General features: G+C 39.6%; 2 protein-coding genes across 2 annotated transcripts in view; one reads left to right on the plus strand and one right to left on the minus strand.

The window, feature by feature from the left end:
* Positions 1-1,949: 1,949 nt before the first annotated feature.
* Positions 1,950-2,979, minus strand: LOC125176909 (WD repeat-containing protein 61-like). The gene has a single exon (XM_047878835.1). The coding sequence runs from the start codon at positions 2,926-2,928 to the stop codon at positions 2,011-2,013; it is 918 nt and encodes a 305-aa protein (XP_047734791.1). The 5' UTR covers positions 2,929-2,979; the 3' UTR covers positions 1,950-2,010.
* A 3,999-nt stretch (positions 2,980-6,978) lies between these two features.
* JAM3 (junctional adhesion molecule 3) overlaps positions 6,979-21,740 on the plus strand; it is an 81,604-nt gene continuing 66,842 nt past the window's right edge. The window contains exon 1 of the mRNA XM_047877561.1: positions 6,979-7,105. Within this exon, the coding sequence (XP_047733517.1) occupies positions 7,030-7,105 (76 nt within the window). The 5' untranslated portion in view covers positions 6,979-7,029. The remainder of the gene's footprint in view (positions 7,106-21,740) is intronic.

Raw genomic sequence — 21,740 nt, forward strand, 5'->3', positions numbered from 1 at the left:
GAATTTTAAACAGAACAACATGAGCTGATATTGGGTTTATAGGATGCAAGAGTCTTATAGGCATTCATTCCACGGATATTCATTGAGCACTTACCAATGTTCTAGTACCTGTGCTACTCACAATTTTGAAGAGAAAAGTCTAGAGACAGAAGATACAGGCAGGTGCCTACAGATCATTTTAACAATCTGAATGAAAACTGATGCAGTTTGCTTTAGGCTGGTGGCAGTGAGGTGGCCATTGCTGTGGGGGGTGCGCAAGGAGTATCTTAGTGCTTAGCAGAGCTCCCCACCTCTTCTGGGAGTCTGTCCTCAGCAGCTGCTAATGCCAGGCTTGAACTACACTAGGCAGTGCAATTCTAGGGAACAAAGCCTGGCCAGAAGACAAAATACTCCCTGGAAAGACTGATAGGAATAAGGGGAGACCTCAGAGTATAAAGGGTGCAGACTGTAGACACTCTTAGGAGATGGTTCCCTGACCTTTGTAAGGCTACAGTGGCCTCCCAACTGCAGTAAATCTCTGCATTGCTATTGAGTATCTTGAGTACCTGATATCATCACAGAAGACCAAACACACCCACTCCTCCTGATCCCAAATTTTGTGGGAATACAATTCCATGAGATTAAATAGAAACTTCAGAGTCTTCTCTAGAGCCCTTATCATTTGCTTAAGAGGCCTGGTATTGAATAATCTCTGGGGGGGAAAAAGGCTTGTGGCATAATCCTCATCACATTAGAGTTCTGGAAAATAGAATGAAATATCCACTATTTCCAGTCCTGGAACAAGATATCCAGACTCTCTGCAATGGCAACCACAAAAAGATCCTTCCATCAGTACAAATTACCAGGTGCAACGCTTGGACCCAAGGCCATCAGGAAGAACTTGCCTCTTCCTCAAACTATGCAGTAGAGAATTGACCCTTGAAGGGACTCCGAAGGAGGCGCAAGATTCCCTGCAGTGAAAGAGGGAGAATAGCAGAGGCCCTGGTCTCTCTTTGGTGCTGCCAGGAAGTAAACACTGGATGGTACAATTTGTAGGAAAAGAAAATTACCTCTAATTGGAGGTTGGGATAAAAATATCTCCAATCTGTAAACAAAGTTGTTGGAGCATCCTGGAGGCACACAACTTGAACTGCAGAGCTGCAGATACGCTCTCTACCCACTGTTAGTTCCACACCTTCCCCTGAATCGGCTCCTAAGTCTGGCTCCAAGATAATCCCCACTGGTGCTCATGCTCATTGGTGTCCTCAGTACTGAAGCACAGATGAGGGAAAGCTTCCCATCTTCTCCCCAGACCAGTGGAAATATTCATCAGGGCAAGCAGAGGAGAGAACTGGTCTGTTTTATCTCATCACAGGTGTCCTTCCTAAAGGTGGTCTGGGAAGTGTTGTTTGCTAGCTGTCTCTAACACCTTTTCTCTCACGTCTAGAGAGGGCATCCAGCCAAGCCCTGCTTCTCTACTTCCTCGAAGAAAGAACTGAGGCAGACACCTCAACAGGGGAACTTGGGATTCACAGTTCTTAGGGCCCTCAGCCCTGGAGCAGCAAACCCTATTTAGGTTTCCACTGTGGCCATGAAATTGTCCATTAAGTGTTGTTTGGTGTGCTGTGTTTTCAGGTCCACTGGTGAGTAAAGAGACCTTGGCTGATGGTGATGGGACACTCTAATTCCTCCTGTAGCAGAGGTAAGTGACTCTTTCTTTCACCCATGGCATGTATGATATGTTTACTTAAACACACACTACACAAAAACACACACTAACACACTCTAGCACATGAACACCCAGGCTCTTTTCGGTGAAATATGAAAGGGCTGCTAAACAGCTTCTTATAAAGGTGTCTCTCTAGGAAGACACTTTTTTTTTTCCAATAAAACATGAAAAGATTTATATTGTATCTACAAAATTTAAGCTTCTGCTACAATAAATGCTCTATTTTGTAAAGCTAGGAAGGTAAGGAATGTCACGATCAATGTATACATTCTCTTTGCAGCATTAGTCTGGGAGACTGGTGTTCACACTGGGCAATCATAGATGTGAATTTCCTGGTCGTCGCCAACAGACACAATTTTTGAGCCATTTCCATTGTATTTTACTCCCCAGACCTGATCCTGGTGATCAAAGAAGGTGTGAACGCAAGTCCTCGTTCCAACATCCCAAACTTTCACACTTTTGTTAGATGAACTGGAAACAAAGTGAATGTCGTCAGGACAAAAGGCAACATTCAGCACCCACGATGCGTGGCCACTCAGTGTTCCAGCCAAGTTGGCGTGTTGTACATCATAGATCTTGATGTAGCCGTCATCTGAGGCAGTGACGAGCAGCTGAGAATCCGGGGAGAAGGTCAAGGAGCGGATGGGCATAGCATGGCCTTCCAGCGTGTGCAGGAGTTTTCCAGTTGCAATATCAAAAATATTGATGATTCCGTCTATGGCTCCACTGGCCAGGTACTTCCCATCAGGACTATATGCAATACTAAGAATGAATTTTCCTCTGGTGTCCAAAGAATATTCCTTTTTCCCACTTTCCACGCCAAAAATGTTCACTTTTCCCACACGAGTTCCTGTGGCCAGATACTGGGAATCAGGGGAAAAGGCCAAAGTCCAGGCATCCACAGGTTCTGCATCTATGGACTTTATCTGTTTGCCATTTTCCAAGTCCCAGAGACGAATGTGAGCATCAAGAGAACTGGATGCAGCAATGGGCAGCGTGTGGCTGATGTCCACAGACACCACACCCAGTTGATGGCCCTCCAGACTCCACTGTAGGTCCAGCCTCTCATCACACCATTTCCAGAACTTCACCAGGTCATCCAGGGATCCCGTGACCACTGTCTCAGAGTTTTTTTTCTTGTTTGTCCCCCAGGCGACTGACCAAATGGCATCATCATGGGCTTGCTCCTGTTTGAAGAGAATACTGTACTGGTTGGTCATCTCCTCAACCAAGGATGAAGGGCTAACGGCCAGACAGCTCGCCGCCCCACCGGCTGCCTAGGAAGACACTTTAAGCCAAAACTTTGGCATTAATATGACCTTTCTCAGCTGTGCCACTACAAAAGAAAGGACCTTGCAAATAAATTGAACTGCAAAAGAACTTCCCTTCCTCATATAGCATGAGCAGCACATCTCGTTAGAAGGGGTGAAGGTTTTATCCCCTACTGTTTCCTTAGATTGCAGGGGGATCCTTCTATTTAGATGAAATTAAAGAAATACTTTGAAGAGAAGGAGCAGGACCTGATAGTTGGGAGAACATGTGAGAGACCAGAGTTGGAAATGTTTCAAGGAAGAGGAAACTTGAATGGAGGTAAGATGGAGCAACAGGATCTTTGATAAACCCTGAAGAGGAATGCTTTTATAGAATAACTCTAGGGTCACAGACTTCCCTTAGTCAATGTATCTTACTTCCATCATGCTGTGAGGGTTGACTTCAGGTGATTGTTCAGGTGTATAATGGCATAGTGAAGGGGCAGAAGCCATAGCCATGTTACTTTTTAAGAATATAATCACACTGAGAGAACAAATACACATTGATGTAAAAGTTCCTCTTTGCTTCTCATTCTCTTTGACCCAACTGCAGACTGAAGGTACTTTTCTTTATCAAGACTCTCCAGGAATATTGTAGTCATTTTTCCCATTCTGAGCCAAAATAGTAGGAAACGGAAGGGGCACAGGCAACAGATATTTACTGAGCACCTAGTATCTTTTGGAACTTTATTTCACATGATCTTCACAACGACCACTTGAGGTAGGTATTGTTATCCCTATTTTACAGACAAGGAATCTAAGGCTTAGGGAAATTAAGTAACTTTCCCAACTTTACAAAAGCCAAGAATTTGCATCATTGCCCATCAGACTTCAGAGTTTATGTCTCCCTTCTTGTAATTGCTGATTCCAGGACCTCTCCAGTTTGTTTAGAGGTGATTCTCACAGGAAAACCCTACTCTTTGCTGCTTGATTTACACTTTGCATTAGTATTGAAAAGTCTTGCACATGCTTTTGGTCAAGTTTAGCACAAGTGTATTTAGTTCCCTGAACTCTTTTAAGAAATGAATCTCTCCTTAGTAAATCACACATTAGAAACAAGCATATTCAGTTGGATAATGTGGTGATAGAAGCACAGATGCCACAGCTTCACTCACTGAATGCTTCCAGACCTCTGGTTCCCTTCTGAACAGGGCCAAAGCTCTCCTGGGAATAATTAGATCATATGAAGAAGCAGATCACTAGACAGCCAAAGGCATTCTACCCTGTCCTGGTGCATCACCAGTTAGGCTCCATTCCAGGATTGTGTCTCAACCACCAGCCATGACATGCAGACTCCATCTGTGGAGGAAAATCAATGTTTTACAATGAAGCACCTGCATCCGCTCTCATAGGAACCTCTGTTCCATATAGAATATTCATGGAGCCTCTCTCTGTGGTCTTGTTCTGAATTTCAAAAGATTCCCTAACAGAGAAAACCATTTAACAGACAGAACGATGTCACAATGCAAACACAGGAAATCAAGCAGGAGAAAAGAGGCACTAGTTTCTGAAAACTATTCCGTCCACAGTCAGACACCTCATACTTCCCAGGTAATCAAAATGGTTCTTTTAGTTAGGCAAATATGCCTGATTATATTTCCAAGAACTAAAGGGAATGATAAGACAAGAGAAAACAAAAGGAAAAAAGTCAGTGGGCCTAAGAAGAATTTTTCTCTTTTTAATTCCTGTATGTTGTGTTTGATGAAGGGAGAAAGGCTGCCATGATAATATAATTTTCACATATTTTTATTTGTGACTTTGGAATATGGAGAACTGGAACAGAAAGAGGGTTTAAGAAAAGAAAGACAAAATCATAATAAGTGGTTGAGTTATTTTTAAAGTTTTTATTCTGTCTTTATGAAATTTTGAAAATGTAATTAATTCACACTTGCAAATGTTTGAGCAATTATAAAAAGTTATAAAGAAGATCATAAAGTGATGACAGTTGAAGAATATCCTTGGCAACAACCTCAATTTATTTCATGTTTCTTGGCGTTCATAATTTGGTATATATGTGAATTATACACACACAGTTTCCTACTTTGTGAAAGCTAAAAATACTAAATGCTAAAAAAAATGTAGGGTGACTGTGTGAAAAATGAAGTCTTTAAGTTAAACATTTTTAAAAGTTATTCATTTATTTTACTTTTGAGACAGAGAGAGAGAGAGAGAGAGAGAGAGAGAGAGAGAGGAGAGAGAGAGAATGCAAGCGGAGGAAAAGAGAAGGGGCAGGGAGAGAGGGAGAGAGGGAGAGAGGGAGAGAGGGAGAGAGGGAGAGAGAGAATCCCAAGAAGACTGTGCACTCTCAGTGCAGATCTTGACATGGGGCTTGATGTGGCGGTTGATCCCATGATCTGTGAGATCATGACCTGAGCTGAAATCAAGAGTTGGACATTCAACTGACTAGCCACCCAGGCACCCCCCACTAAGTTAAACATTAAAAAATATTAGTTGTTGGAGAGGTGCCTGGGTGGCTCAGTCGGTTGGGTTTCTGACTTTGGCTCAGGTCATGATTTCATGGTTTGTGGGTTCAGGCCCCGTGTTGGGCTCTGTGCTGACAACTCAAAGCCTGGAGCCTCCTTTGGACTCTGTGTCTCCCTCTTTCTCTGACCCTTGCTTGCTCGCACCATGCCTCTCTGTCTTTAAAAAATGAATAAATGTCAAAAAATTAAAAAAATATATAAAAATATTTGTTGTTGTAAACTCTGGCATATTTTACTAATAACTATACTTACAATTCTGTTTTCACTCTGTTGTTTCCTGAAGCATTAGGGATACTTTCTATATTAGATATAATAAAAGCTATTTCAAGATTTTTCCACAGTACTTTTTATTTTTTAGAGAGAGAGACAGAGGGAGAGTGGCAGAAGGAGAGAGAGAATCTCAAGCAGGCTCCATGCTCAGCATGAAGCCCAATGTGGGGCTTGATCCCATTACTCTGGGATCATGACCTGAGCTGAAATCAAGAGTTGGGTGCTCAACCTACTGAGTCAGCCAGGCGCCCCAAGAATTTCCATGGTAGTAAGTGACACTCAAAATCTCCTGCATCCCTAGGTCCAACTTCCAGTACATTTTATCTTTCTCTTCATCTTATCTGCTTGTCTTCATAAGATTCTGCTCCATTTTTCTACCCTAGCCTTATCATTTTCCAATATTGAGAAATCAGAGCAAAGAATTATCATCCTGCTTTTCTGCAGAATAAACTGTGGGCATGCCATCATGCTTTTGATCTACCACAGAAACTATGTATTGTGTTGAAAGACATCACTTTTTTAAAAAAAATGTTTATTTTTGAGAGAGAGACAGGGAGAGAGAATGTGGGCGGAGGTGGGGGCAGAGAGAGAGAGAGAGGGACAGGGGATCCAAAGAGGGCTCCGCACTGACAGCAGAGATATGGATGTGGGGCTCGAACTCAGGACCCCTGAGACCATGACCTGAGCCTAAGTCGGATTCTCAACCGACTGAGCCACCCAGGCGCTCCAGAAAGACATCACTTTTATATTCTGCATAATATATGTCTTGCTTATGTTTTAAATAGATTTCAGCGCTTTTTGGTTCTATCACGTTTGGAATCAGGGACTCAAAAGAGATGCAGGCTATAATGCTTTAAAGACAATTAGAATGCATCCTTTTTTGTGGAATAAGGATTTGTGGAAATAATTTGAGGAAATACTTCATTTCCAAGTTTTAATTGAGTGCTCCTTCTCTGATCTGTAGTGTTCCATTCATTTTATAGCTATGGAAATTTACCCCGCCCCATTCTTGAACACGTTTCTTTATCTCCTCCCATCAAATTCGTTGAATGAGACCTCCTGCGCTTGGGTCCTGAGCATCCCTGAATCCATAGCGACCAAATTTCAGCTTCCCTTGTTACTATGGTGACGGCTGTGCTGGTCCAGGTGGTCGCTATGGTAACTAGGGGCGGGTAGTCGGGGCCCCGGCAGGCAGGGCGCATGCGCGCGGGGAAGCCTAGCTGCGCCGCGCGTCCGCGGCCCCTCAGCTCCCCTAGACATGGCGCTGAGGCGGCGGCCAGCGGTCCGGCTCTGCGCCCGGCTGTCTGACTTTTTCCTCCTGCTGCTTTTCAGGGGTGAGTGTGCATGTTTCTGCCTTTGGGAGAGGAGGATTTGGGGCGGATGGGAGCAGAGCGGGCCCGGAGCAACTGAAGTGGTTCCTGGCGGGAATAGCGGTCCCGGCTCCGGAGACGCTGGGGGCTCGGCCGGAGGAGCGGCGCGCGCCCGCGTCCCGGCGGAAGGGGGTCGATCGGGGGCCTCTGGGCGGGGTCCCAGCCGGGTCGTTGCGGGGGTGCAAGGGGCCGGTGCGAGGCCCGGGTAGCTCGCTCCGGGCGGTGGGCAGGTTCCGGGCGGTGGGTACCGCTCTCTGGAAAGAAGGTGGAAGCTTAGGCGTGGGCTCGGAACTTGCTAGAACACACTGCGGAGCGAGCGCGTTGCCTAGAAGTCGACAGTGAGGGGCCTTCCGAAGTACCAGCGAAGAGCAACTCTGAGGCCTGCCTTCTTGGTCACAGCCCTCTGGGGATGTGCTGTTCATTTCTCTCTTGTTGTAAACAAAGGAACTGAATTGGGCAAACCCAACTTTCCTTTGGGGGAAATAAAATGCCATAGATCTCAATCAAGTATCCTTTTTGTCTCCAGCCTGGCCCAGGAGACCCTGCAGACCCTTACCCTGAAATAGCATCTTGGCCGTTTTCATCAGGTCACACTGACAAACTTCGGAGTTTTGTTTTGTCTTTTCCACTGTCCAGAATTCTCTTAGATTTGTGTGTCTCAGGACAGTTGGATGGAGGGTCTAACGTAGCTTGTATTTAGTGAGCATGTACTATATACTAGGCACTTTGAAATCTTCTCATTTAGAGCTTACAATAGCTTTGTGAGGTGGATTAACCCATTTTCAAATAAGAGAACTAAGACCTAAGTCAAGCCACCTTTCCAAGACTGAAACCCATGTCTACCTAAAGCACACTACACAACACTTCTGTGGAGGACATCCTCAGGTAACCAGATGAGGTCTTATAGTTCTTAGGTCATTTATTGTTTGGCTCAGTTGCTGTTGTCATCCCGTGATGTTTTCCAGAATATACAAATTAAAACACAAAGTGACTGTTTGGGAGTGGGGGTGGACAGACCAGAAAAACAAAGCACTCCTGTGTTTGATGTTCATTCTTGTGGAATGTTCATAATGGTGGTAGATAAAAGTGAGGGTCTGAGGCAGAAGCTGTGGAAACAGGGCTCTATGATGAAGGATAAGTTTCAGGATATGGGTAGGTGTTGTCATATATTTTGCCCAAAAGTGATTTCCAAAAACATGTGGTTGGGAGATCAAAGGCTAGCCAGGGGACAAGGGTGTCAGGAATGTCCAGCTCCCAGCTTTGTTGGTCACACTGACACTGTCCTATTCACAGACTGGAACAACTCCCCATTGTTGAAAAGTTCTGTTCACATGAAAGTTTGCAGTTTTTATTGCAGACACATTTGGCAGTTGAATTTCAACTTGGTTGCTTGTTAATAAAACTAGAAGATGCTAAGGACTTTGTATTCCATTAACTTTTTACTTTGTTTTTCTGGAGGTACAGGTTTTGTGGCTTTCTTGATATTAAGGGCTGGGATTTACCTGCAGAGCATAGGAGGAAGAATAAAATTTTGCAAAATAGGACTAATGACAAGGAATCAAGGTGGTAGGTTGTATTAATACACCTTAAGGGGCTATAGCTATCTTTTTCAGTAAGGAGCTCTTTTTCTCTTATTTTGTGTGTACTCTAAACACACTGTAATACCTTGAAAACTTTACTCTTCCGCAGGTCATGACAGCTGTGTCTTTTTTATTTTTATGATTATTCTTTTCAAATACTATTATTTTTCAGCGTTGTCATTAAAAAAAAATTGTTCCTGATATAATACATTGTTTTTGTTGTTGTTCCTAATACAGTACATTCTTTATTAACCTTTGCCAGGCTGTTTAAGAATTTAATATGTAATTCATTTCATATTACTAACAACTTTAAGAGATTGTTAAAATTATTTTGTTCATTTTGTGCATGAAGAAACAGACTGAGAGATGCAGTAACTTGCTCAAGGTGATAGCCTATGCGTTTTAAATTTGGGAGTTTTGAACTATTTCTGTTAATTTAATTTGTGGTTACTTGTATCATTTCATATGACAGTCGATTTGTTATGCATCAGTTTAACAATTTATCAAATGTTCAAAGCTTTGTGGTTTGCATATAAAATATTCTTTTGTTGTATTGGTGACAGGTGCAATTCAACCTTACAAATGTTATGCCACATGGCTTTTTTGAATGATTATGTAGTAATATTTTTTGGCTTCCAAATCTTTTGATGTCCTAGAGAGAAGTGCTTCATTTAGAATTAAAACAGTAATAGTTTGTATTCTTTATATAAAACAAGCTTGTGTGCTTAAGTTTAGCAAAATCTAAAAATTAAAATTTCCTGGAAAAAAATTTGAAAAGTATTCTAAACCATTTTTTAAGAATGACTTATGTTATAATTCCTTTTAAATTTTCTGGCAGATATAATTGCTATCAGATGTGTGTGTGTGTGTGTGTGTGTGTGTGTGTGTGTGTGTGTTCAGAAAAACAAAGAACACCTGCCCTGCATTATGCAGTGCCTCAAACCAGCTGTTCATTCTCAAATGACTTGTTGATAGGCATTTATTCATGAGTTCAGGCCTCAGAGACTGAATGGATAGCTATTAGAGGTACTTAATCATAAGTAATTGCAGTATTATATCCAGACAAAATTATCATACACCAGCCCCTAAGGTCTGTGTAACTTGCACTTAAGGAAGCCTAGTAGGATAGGCTTAGAACAGTTCTGAAAGAAACCAGATTTGTAATTAAGCACACTTTCTGAAATGGACACATAATGTAACTGAAGGAGCTATGGATTTAGTATATCAAGCTAGCAGCTGTTAGAGATGTGATATTAGCAGATTCCTTCTCCATAAATTCTTTGAATTTTTTCAAAGCACAAGTGGGGTAAAAGAAAAGAAAATATGTGTACGAATGAAGTGAGGATGTATGGAGTCTGTTGAATGATACTCTATTCATGAAGCTGGATTCTTTTTTTTTTTTTTTTTTAAGATATGTTTAGAATCAGGCGGTGTGAGTATGATGCTGTTAGGGTTGAATACAGATTTCAGAGCTCTCTCTACCCTCTGAATACTAACCATATATGCAAATAGCTTCACTGGAGTATAAAGAGATCCTGAAAGAAAGTTTTGGTAAGCACATTCTTTTACACCTAGTTTAGCAAGGACAGTATCCACCATAGTACTCTATATGGAGACCTAAAGCTTTAATTTACTGCGTCTTTGCCACTTTTCATGACGTACAGAAAGCTTCCTGAGAATTAGCCCTTGTTTCTGATTTAAAGGAATACTGTAGTATTTTGTGGTGGTGTGTTTTCTTTGTTTTTAGGTAGTATCTATTCTATGTTATATATTTCCCATGAGTAGTTCATATGTTCAGTGGCAGTTTCAATGCTGATTGTGTAGAGACGTCAAACTTTTTATAAGTTAAAACTACAAACATTTTTAAAAATTTTTAAATGTTTATTCATTTTTTGAGAGAGAGGAGGGAGAGAGCACGCGCGCGAGAGCACGCGCATGCGCACAAGTGGGGGGGGGGAGAGAGAGAGAGAGAGAGAGAGAGAAAGAGAGAGAAAGAGAGAGAGAAAGAAAGAAAGAAAGAAAGAAAGAAAGAAAAAGAGGGAGACACAGAATCCGAAGCAAGTTCCAGGCTCTGAGCTGTCAGCACAGAGCCTGAGGTGGGGCTTGAACTCAGGAACCACGAGATCATGACCTGAGCTGAAGTCGAACGTTTGACTGAGCCACCCAGGCACCCCATATTTCTTTAAAAAAAAGTTTTTAAAATTTATTTATTATTTATTTTGAGAGAGAGAGAGAGCATGCATGAGGGGCAGAGAGACAGGGAGAGCTAGAATCCCAAGCCTGCTCCACGCTGTCAGCATGGACCCCGATGCAGGGCTTGATCTCGCAAACTGTAAGAGCGTGACCTGAGCGGAAATCCAGAGGCGCCCCTACAAACATTTTTTTTTCTCATGTTATTTTTCATTTTCACAGAATCCCAAAGCTTCTATGGTTCAGACTTCTTTCTGTGAATTATTGCCAAAGTCAAATTATGCTATATTCATACTCCTTCTCTGCCTAACCTAACCTTGACTATCAGTGACCTTTCTTATTTCTGTATAAGCATGACTCTTAGTTTGTAGTTCAGTTTAGTATAGCATTTATTGAATATCTGTTCAATATATTGAACAGGCACTGTTGTGCATACTACGGGTGCAGAAATGAATAAAGCATCCCCAGCTCTTGAAGAGCAAGGATAGTTGTATGCTGAATTACATTGGGTTTCAATTATTGGGTATAATACATTTTATCTTTTCAATGACACTAAAAACTCATTAGAAACCGAGGCTTAATTTCATTTCTTTTGTATCTTTCTAGAGATGACTATAGTAAATATTCTCTTTGTCACTTGTAAGTCAGTTAACTATCTTAAGTACTTCCTCTGTGTCTAGGCATTTTTTATGTATCTTAGCTCCAGTGGCCCCAGGAACTTTTGAGAATTCTTAGTTTTTACTGCAGTAGTTTCTGTGAAAGAAAGCAAATGGTAAGTATTTCTTGGTTTAATTTAAAAATCTTAACCATGTATGCAAGTTATACATGGTTAAGAAGAAAAAAAAAACATGGAGAAATGTTTATGAATAATTTAAGTGACACAGCTGCAGGTAGGATTAGCATATACATATGATTACAGTTATGCAAAAACTAATCTTATGCTTAGGGGGAAAAAAAACCCCTGGAATCTAATGAACCAAAATGTTGATAGGTGCTGTTTTTGAGTGGTAGGTCTTATGGCTGATTGTTTTCTACTTTTCTCTTTTTCTGGCTGATTCTTTTGTCTTTTTCCCAAGTTTTCTTTATTTTCCCCCCAAGTTTTCTTTAATGAGAATGTTTTTTAATAATGAAAAAAAATGTATTTTGTTTTGGCCTCTGATAGATAAAATAGTGGAATTTTAGATTTGACAGTAGTAAAGATTTTCTTTTCTTTTTTTAAGTTTTCCTTTTATTTTTTAATTTTTATTATGTTTTTATTTAAGCTATGGGTCATTTCCTGCTTTTCCTTCATGGTCTGAGAAGCCAGGTTTCTTTCTCTGTAATGAAGCATAAGTAAGATCCCAGACAATTCTTAAGTTTATTTTAATGTGTATTTATTTTTGAGAGAGAGACAGAGACAGAGAGTGAGTTGGGTAGGGGCAGAGGGAGAGAGAGAGAGATGGAGTGTGAGTGGGGGAGGGACAGAGAGAGAGAGAGAGAGAGAGAGAGAGAGAGAGAGGGAGGGAGGGAGAGGGAGAGAGAGGGAGATAGAGAATCCAAAGCAGGCTCCAGGCTCAAAGCTGTCAGCACAGAGCTGGATGTGGGGCTCGAACTCATGAACCGTGAGATCATTAGCTGAGCCAAAGTCGGATGCTTAACCTACTGAGCCACCCAGGCACCCCTAAAGATTTTCTTTTAAAATGGAAAAACTTGGTGTGCCTGGGTGACTCAGGACATGATGTCACGGTTTGTGAGTTCAATCCCTCCATCGGGCTCCATGCTGACAGTGTGAAGCCTGCTTGGGATTCTCTCTCTCCCTCTCTTTTTGCCCCTTGCGCATGAGTTTACTCTCTTTCTCTCTCAAAATAAATAAATAAACTTTTAAAAAAAATGGGAAAACTTTGAGTCTGGGTGGCTCAGTTAAACATCCAACTCTTGATCTCAGCTCACATCTTGATCTTGGGGTCATGAGTTCAAGCCCCGCATTGGGCTCCATGCTGGGCACGAAGCCTACTTTAAAAAAAATTAAAATGGAAAAACTTTGTTTAGTTCAATGTGATGGCATGTTGATTGTGAACCTTAATTAATGTCCGCCACAGTGAATGAAGTAGGGAGGGGCTAACCTGATTCAGTTGTTTGATCATGTCTTCTTTGTGACACATTTGAGAGGTTTGTTACTGGGTTTTGGGTGGGGGAGCCAACTGTGGCATCCTCAGCAAATGGTTAACTGGAAAACTGAAAGAGCTGATGAGAAAATCTGCCTCACTACCGTGTTTTCTTGTTTTTTTTGTTTTTTTGTTTTGTTTAAACAAGCAAAATAATCTGAGTAGTTGCTTTGGTCTGCCTGTTCAGAGTCAGCCAGCATTTATTGAACACCTCCTTTGTGCTAGCTGGGCAACTCCTGGAAAATTGTTTTCTTTGTCTTGGGTGAGAGGAACACCAGGTCAAATTGACTTCCTTGGAAAATAGACTCTGAAAGATGTTTCCTGAAGAGAGCTGTCAGCTGATGTATCCTTATCACTTCTTCCTGCCCACCATGGACTTCCTTGTCTGATGTTTTTCTGTAAGGAATATGTATAATGTCTTTAGAATGAAGCACAGCTGTCTGGAAGGTTGCAAAGAATGCAGTGAATCCTAAGACAGCTGCCTTCCCGCCCCCCCCCCCCCCCCCCCCCCGCTCCTGTTTTTCCTCTAAAGTATCTCTACCAGGGTATTAGAACTTAAACAGCCAATCCATATTTATTTGGCAGTCTCTGTTTTCACGGCTGTAAAGCTTTCCATGAGTAAAACAGGAAAATCTAAGATGAACACCTCTTTAGACCAGAAGAAACATACAGTTTAGATAGTTAACAGAACAGCATTTTTGGAAAATGTTTTAATGTGTTTAGAAGTGAGAGTACTTACTTGTTCTGGCCTGGTAGACAAGAATTTCAAGAAGGAGCTGGACTTTTAGGGATAATTTTGATTTACCTAGTGCAGATTTGGGGGGAATGGAGGTGTTGGGGGGCAGTAAAGTGAAGGAAATATTGAGCAAAGGCATGGAGTTGGAAATCCCTACATTGTATTTTAGGACCAATGAGTTATAATAAGAAATAATACCACCTACCATTTATTGAAAACTATGTGGCAGGCAATGTGCTGATAGCTTCACCTGGGCTATTTTAATTGATCTCAGAAGTCAGTTTTTATAGGTTTCATTTTGCAGATGATGAATCTGAGACTCAGAAAGGTTAATTACCTAACTTAAGGTTACAGTTAGTAAATTAAGGAGCCAGATCGTCCATGTAAAGAACATTGGGGAGTAACTAGATTGTAAAGTGCTTTCGATGCCAGGCTAAGAAATTTGGATCTTGTTATGTAGGTTCTAGATATTTATGTGGCAGTTTGAAGCAGGGAAGTGATATGATCATATGATTTTAGGAGCATTAATCTGATATTCAAGAAGATTGGAGAGGGAAGGTTGGTTAGGAAGTTCAAGCTCATTTCCTTCAGGGTAGGCCTCTTGATCTTCAATTCACTTTTATGCATATATAAAAATATATTTATTTTCTTGAAATATAGGTTTATGGATGTGTAATTTTTGGTTGATAGTTATTTTGTCTTAGAAACTGGAATATGTAACTTAGATGCTTTCTGGTTTCCATTATTACTGTGGTGAAGTCTGTGCTTCAGTTCATCATATCCTCAGTCTTTTCTAGGTTGCCTGTCTTCTCTCCAGCTACTTTAAAGATCTCTTCTTTGTCTTTGGCATTCTGAAATGTTACTATTTTCCTTGTTAATTTGCTATACTTTGTGTATCTATGACTTTATGTCTTTGCTGAAAATTCTAAGGTTTGTTTAAATACTGTCTACTTTCTGTTCCTTAATTCTTTCCTTCTGGAACTCTGATCAGATATATATTCATTCTATCTTTCAAGACTGTTAACCTTTCTGTCATAATTTCATATTCCCTCTGTGCTATTTTGGGTTATTTATTTAGCTTTGATTTACAGCTCTTTTTTTCAGCTGTGTCTAATCTGTTATTTAACCAATACATAGAGGGTTTTTTTTTCACCAATTATATTGCTCATTTTTGAAATTTTTACTTGGTTCTTTTTATAATCTGGTCTCTTTTGCTTGCTCATATTTTTAAGTCCTTTTTAATTTTTTAAGTTTATTTTTATTTATTTTGAGAGAGAGAGATAGCAAGTGGGGGAAGGGCAGAGAGAGAGGAAGACAGAATCCCAAGCAGGCTCTGCGTTGTCAGTGCAGAGCCTTATGTGGGGCTCAAGCCCATGAACTGTGAGTTTATGACCTGAGCTGAAGAATCAGAAGCTTAACTGACAGAGCCACTCAGGCACCCCTAAGTCCTTTCAAAAAAAACATTTCAAGTGTAGCTGTTTTATAATCTTTATCTGATACTTTAGGTATCTGAAGTTCCTGGAGATCAAAATCTAATGTGTGTTGTTTCTTATGACTGTTAAGGTGGTTTGTTTGTTTTTCTTTATTCATAAACTGACACTTGGTTGATCGTTATTAGTGGAAATATGGGTCTGACCTTATGATGCTTCTTATGAGAGTAGCTTCCACCAGACAGTGGCCACCTGGGATGGCTTTACTCCTTTGAGGGTCCCTGGGATTATTTGAAGATGCTCAGCTTCTCTGCCTTCCTGCTGGCCCAAGGGCACAGTCTCCCCACTAAAGTGTTAAAAATGAGCATTTGCTCTCAGAGTCACACCCCCACCTATCTTTCTGGTTTCAGCCTGTGGCTGTTTTATTTTGCAGATCCCCCCATCTCCTGGGAGCCCAGAGGTATATTAGAAACTATGGTGTGCATTGGACCTTGTTATTGGAATGAAAAGGCCTTTTGAAGTATCTAATCCATACTGCTGGAAACAGGAATCTCAGCTTTTACTTAACCTGCCCCCACCCCCCCTTTTTTAAAGATCATTTTAATTTCTTTTTTTTTTTTTTTTTTTGAAGAGACAGAGAGCGTGAGTGGGGAGAAGGGGCAAAGGGAGAGAAAAAGAGAATCTTTAGCAGGCTTCATGCTGAGCATGGAGCCCAATGTGGGGCTTGATCCCACGACCCTGGGATCATAACCTGAGCCAAAATCAAGAGTTGGATGCTCAACTGACTGAGCCACACGGGTGCCCCTGGTCCCCCTTTCGATTAACATAAGAGTCACATACGTTTCTTTAAATGTTCATCTTGTGAAGGCAATTTGTTTTCAGTTTTCAGATATAAAATAAAAAATATTGACTATGTGTTTTCAGAGCACATATATACTCAGAGAGGTTGTGGTATGCATGAAGGAAAGGATTGCATGATTCTTGCTAAGCATCACTGCTTTGAGGATGGGGCTATATTCTTTTAAAGATATGCCCAGTTGTACAACTATAATCTCTGTGGATTGGATTCTCTGAGAAGCAACCATCTATCATTCAAGATACAGCAACTTAAAATTTGGAGAATTACAGCTGTTTTGCACTAGACAGGCACCTGAAATAGCAGCTTTTTACTCTGCTAGGAACAGGTATAGGTGAAGACATTCAGAGGTAAAATGTAAAAGTAACCTTGAGCTTTATAGCTGATATCTGAATCTGAGATTCAGATTCCTATAGAATGAAATGCTGGTTCTCTGAAAGGCTGATCAGTCCATGTACTGGGAAGAAGAAAACCACCCACTGCATCTTGGGAAGGCTCCATTGTTTGTAGCCTTTCAGATACTTTTCTGGTTGAAGGAAGGATCACAGCATCGTGGGTGTTAGGCATTCTGGATTCATTTCCCAGCATTGCATGTGATTCATATTTGGACCTTGGGGAGATAATATTGGTTTTAATCCATATCATTTGAAAGTAATTTAAACACCATTCCTCTCACACTACCAGCAAAACATCTACATTTCATTCCCCTTATTAGATGGCTCACTTTAACTATATGAGTTTCACATCAAAAGAAGTGATTTTATGAGAAGTTAAGAGAATTTTTAACTGGTTAGTTGAATTAGTTTATTTGTTAATTAAAAGTGCATTAGAAGTTTACAAAAATCTCTTTCTTTACTGAAAGTTTAGAAGTGTTTTAGAAACAGGTAAACTTGGTTTGAACTCTAAGAGGTTGGGAATATTCATCTTTCAGAGCCTCAGTGTTTTTTTGTGTTTTTTTTGTTTTGTTTTGTTTTGTTTTTTTAAATCTGCTACAGCCTTACTATGTCTAATGTTTTAAGAGTTTCTGTGTTTCTTGGGGCACCTGGGTGGCTCAGTCGGTTAAGCGTCTGACTTCAGCTCAGGTCATGGCCTCACAATTCGTGGCTTCGAGCCCCGCATCCGGCTCTGTGCTGACAGCTCAGAGCCTGGAGCCTGCTTCACATTCTGTCTCTCTCTCTGCCCCTCCCCCTTCACACTCTGTCTCTCAAAAATGAATAAACGTTAAAAAAATTAAAAAAAAAAGTTTCTGTGTTTGTTTACCCTGAAGAAAAAATTGAGAACTATTTGGTTAGATTGGTGTTCTTAATTCAGTTTGATTTCTTAGTATCAGATATGAAGCTTCACTCTAACCATAAGTCCACTGGTAATAAAGAACCAGTTTAGAACCTTAGTTGTGAGGCTTTAGAGCACTGGTTCAGTAAGAACAAATATTTAAGTGTCTTTAATTTAATAGGCACTGTTTCAGACTGTCCAGATACATTGGTGAAGTAGCTTATGGTATGAATACTTCATAGGAAATAAAGCTACAGATCCTTTCCTCCAAACGGTATTCTTATGTACATATATTAAATATATATATATATATATATATATATACTATTTTTGGCGGTTTATAGCCCCCAGAAGATTATTTATACACCTCAGGTTGAGAAACCTGCCCTAGGGCTCAGGATCCTTATGGGGGGACACATCCTTAGAATGAATGTTTTTTGAAATAGATGCTTACTGCATATAGAGTTCAGGAGCATTACAAAAATGTTATTTTATTCTTATGTTATTTATTTTTTCCATTAATTCTGTTATAGCCCAACATTTCTGTTAGACTCTTTATATGTTATGACTCTTAGTGTCAAACATCTGGTTATATTCTCTATACATTTCCAATTTAAATTTCTCTATAGGTAAGTCAGAGAGTGAAGAGTTTGATTTAAATGGAAAACAAAGCATACATGTAACTTTAGACATGCTTAATTCCATAATTTTCAGTGTTTCATCATGTCAGTACAGCTCTAGGAGGTATGCAGGGGTAAGCCATATGAAAGACAGAGTGAAATGCCAAGATGAAATTATTGCTGGAATTCCTCTTCCATCTATGTCTGGTGTCTGTTTATAGCAGGTTTCGCTGTCTCTCTGTTCCTCCCTGGCTCACTCTCTTTCTTTTACTTAGGCATTAGTGATGAGAGAAGAGTCCTGAAGATGTTTCATAACATTGGATGAGGGACTTCACTGAAGCCAGAATAAATATTTTCTCCTTCTATTACTCTGTGGCTAATATGCCACATGCTGTTTGCAAATTACAACAAACTATTCCTCAGAGTGAGTTCAGGGTCAGGTAATTTTCTTGAGAAGGAGTATGTTTTTGTGTTTTGTTCTTTCTTCAACTCCCAGGTTTTACTTTCTGTGCTTTTCTTGTCAAGTACGTTTTCTACATGTAGAGTAAATAAAATCTGTTAAAACCTTGGTTGTTTCTATTATATGCGAGCAGCACCTTTTGGCTCATATATTTTAAAAGCTACTTTTAATGAAACCTCGAGGAAGAAGATGTAACTGGAATTTAGAGTCCTGGTTTTAAGCCTCATGACTTGCCTACAGCATGATGATAATGTGATATGTTTGGTTGTAAAGCCTTAGTTTCCAGTGGAAATCACTGCTTTGCCTTCAAGGGAGAGATTACTAGACTTGGGTTTCCTCATGACAGAGGTGAGGCAATTCTTTACCTGTCCACAGCCACCCTTTTCATTGAGGCATTGGATTCTAGAGAAATGTTTCTTTCTCTTTTTCTTTTGCAAGATTATGGCCATGTAATAAAGGGAACATAGATCATAAGACTTTATTTACTTTTTATTGGGAATCATGATTTAGAGCATGTTCTTTATGTCTGTAAAATTGTTTCATTATTATCTTCTGAGTAACCCTTGTTTATTCCATTTCTATCTTATTATCATGGCCCGTCTACCCTGAAATATGGAGTATAGTCGTCTTCTTCATTCCTACTTATTCCCTAGTGTCCAGCTTAGTGTACTTCTCTGTAAAGTCTTTTTTAGATCTCTAACCTGGAGTGATCTTGTCCTCTTCTGAATTCCTATTTATTAGGAAGAGCATAAACTAGACCAAGATTTGGGTCTCAGCTCTGCTATATGACTTGCCAAAATTAATTTACTTTAAAAATTTATTGTAAAAAATAGTGATAATGTGTAACTTTGTAGGATTGTTTTTCAAACCAGTGACTATATGTAAAGCTGCCATCAAAGTATCTAAATGGTAACAAAGGTAACATTAATTAATATAGCAAAATTAAAATTACATAATTCTTATAAAATGCTCTGCAGAGGGTCTGGCAAAACAATACGCTTTTAGTGTTAGGTTTGTTTTTTGTTCTTGCTGTTGTTATTAGTAAGTGATAGAGATTTACTTTATTACTGTTGTTGCTGTTACTGTTACTGTTTTACTACAGTTCATTTGATCCTTAATTATTCAGAAGCAAGTTTAAAGTGAAATTTATCAGGCTTATGCTTTTGGACTCCTCACTTAAAAAGGGACCCCTTTGGGGGCACCTGGGTGACTCAGTCGTTTGGGGCTCTGACTTCAGCTCAGGCCGTGATCTCATGGTTTGGCTCTGTGTCCAGCTTTGTGCTGACAGCCTGAAGCCTGCTTTGGATTCTGTGTCTCTCTACCCCTCTCCTGCTCATTTTCTGTCTCTCTCAAAAATAAATAAACATTAACAAAATTTAAAAATTTTAAGGCCCCGGATTTCATACTAGCAATATGTCCTCAAATTTGCATAAATTAGATGCCATAGCTATAATCAGTTAGGATTTTTCTCTTCTTCCACTTTGCCTTCCCCTGTGTCATACTTCTCCTTATGTTGAGTAGTATTGTAATGGTCACAGGCATTTTCCCCAGCTAAGGGGAAGTGAGTTGGGAACACATTCAGTTCTGGTTTTAGTGGAATTGTTTATGTGGTCCATGGTCACTGGTATATAGAGCTGTTATTGCTAACCATCTCAGTGTAAGAATGGCTTCTGAGAATATTCAGCCATGTTGTTTGACTTACGAGGATTGTGATATGAAATTGTAGAGCCTACTGTGAGTGCCATTTTTAAGCCCTCATAATGCCATTATAGTGAGTATGTGGTTGAAAAGTAGGTAATAAGTTTTCTCATGTCAAAGAGTATTTAAGATTTGTCACTGTTCAAGAAAACTCAAAATATTCTGAAGTCTTACAGCTTAAATGTGAAAGAAATTTTAGATAGAAGTTTTTGCAAATTTAACAGCAATACTTAACACTTTGCATGATTTGCCAATAGTGCATGTTTTATTTTCCTGTGATATTACCAATAATGAATTATGAAGCAGAAAGAAACTTTCCTAAAGTATCAATATTACGTTTTTTATTAATCATGCTGAAAGAAAATCTTAATTATCATTGTTATTTTCATAGGCAATATTACAAAATGTTTGGCATATGATAAGGTGATTTAAAATCCCAAGATAAAGGAAAGATTGTACAGTACCAAGGAATTAATGAAAATATTGTTATATGTCTAGATTTTGTGATATTTGTGTGGCCAGCTTTTAAAACTTATAATTTTTTTTGTGATTTTTGTTCTCTTTCTTAATAAGTATTCACTTACTACCTAATTTTGTATTCATAATTTTGTATTCATTTTCTTATTGAGGGACTCAAAATTATAGCATCAGGCTGCACAAAACCTAGTATACACTAATTATACTCTAATTTGAATCATATCTTTGGATGTTAGATTGACCTAATTTAAATTATTAATGGCAGTATATTTTTCCTATTTGTGTACCTTTGACTCTTCAAGTAGTTTGCAGTTTGAGGGTAGAAATCTTGTCTTAATGCCTAGCATAATTCTTGAAGTAGGTGTACAGATATAGGTATACAGATATTCATTGATGAGAGAACAGTGTGGCAAAAGGAGGTGTCTATTCTTTAGTTGTGGGTTTGAGAAAGGGGTAGGAGTTTCACTAGCTGTTTTAGATGGGGGCTGACAAGTATTTCTGTTCAAACATATTACAGTCTTGACAGATGAGAAGCCATGGTCTAATTTTTATGTTTCTTAATCTTTATTTTAAAGTAATTTGGAGCCAGCAGACCTCGTTTCTACTTTTCCACTTTGATCTCTGATACTTTCAAGTTTTGAGGTTATAATTGTCTCCTAATATATTTCAGACTTATTCTCTTAATCTAGGAAGAGATTATAATACCCACTTTATAGGATTGTTACATGGATCAATTGAGACAGTAAGTGAAAGTGGTACTTTGCTAAATGCTACACACTTTCACAAGTGCTACAAATGTAAACTATTACCATTCTTTGCTTTATTCCTTTTGGGTGCTCAAGTTTTATTAGACCTCTGGTTCTCCAAAACTTTAGGTTACAATCCTAATTAGAGGAACTTTTTTTTAAGTGGGATTACACCCACTACAGAGCCTAACATGGGGCTTGAACTCAAAACCCTGAGATCAAGACCTGTGCTGAGATCAAGAGTCAGACAGTTTAACTGACTGAGCCATGCAGGCACCCCAAGGAACTTTCTTCTATTAAAGCTTCCCTGATGGTTTATTTTGATGAGATTGCCAGTTAATTTTTTTTCTTTTCTATGTAGGGAAGACATTTCATCTAAAGTACAGATAG

Source organism: Prionailurus viverrinus, chromosome D1 (genome assembly GCF_022837055.1).
Source record: "Prionailurus viverrinus isolate Anna chromosome D1, UM_Priviv_1.0, whole genome shotgun sequence".
Lineage (NCBI taxonomy): Eukaryota > Metazoa > Chordata > Mammalia > Carnivora > Felidae > Prionailurus > Prionailurus viverrinus.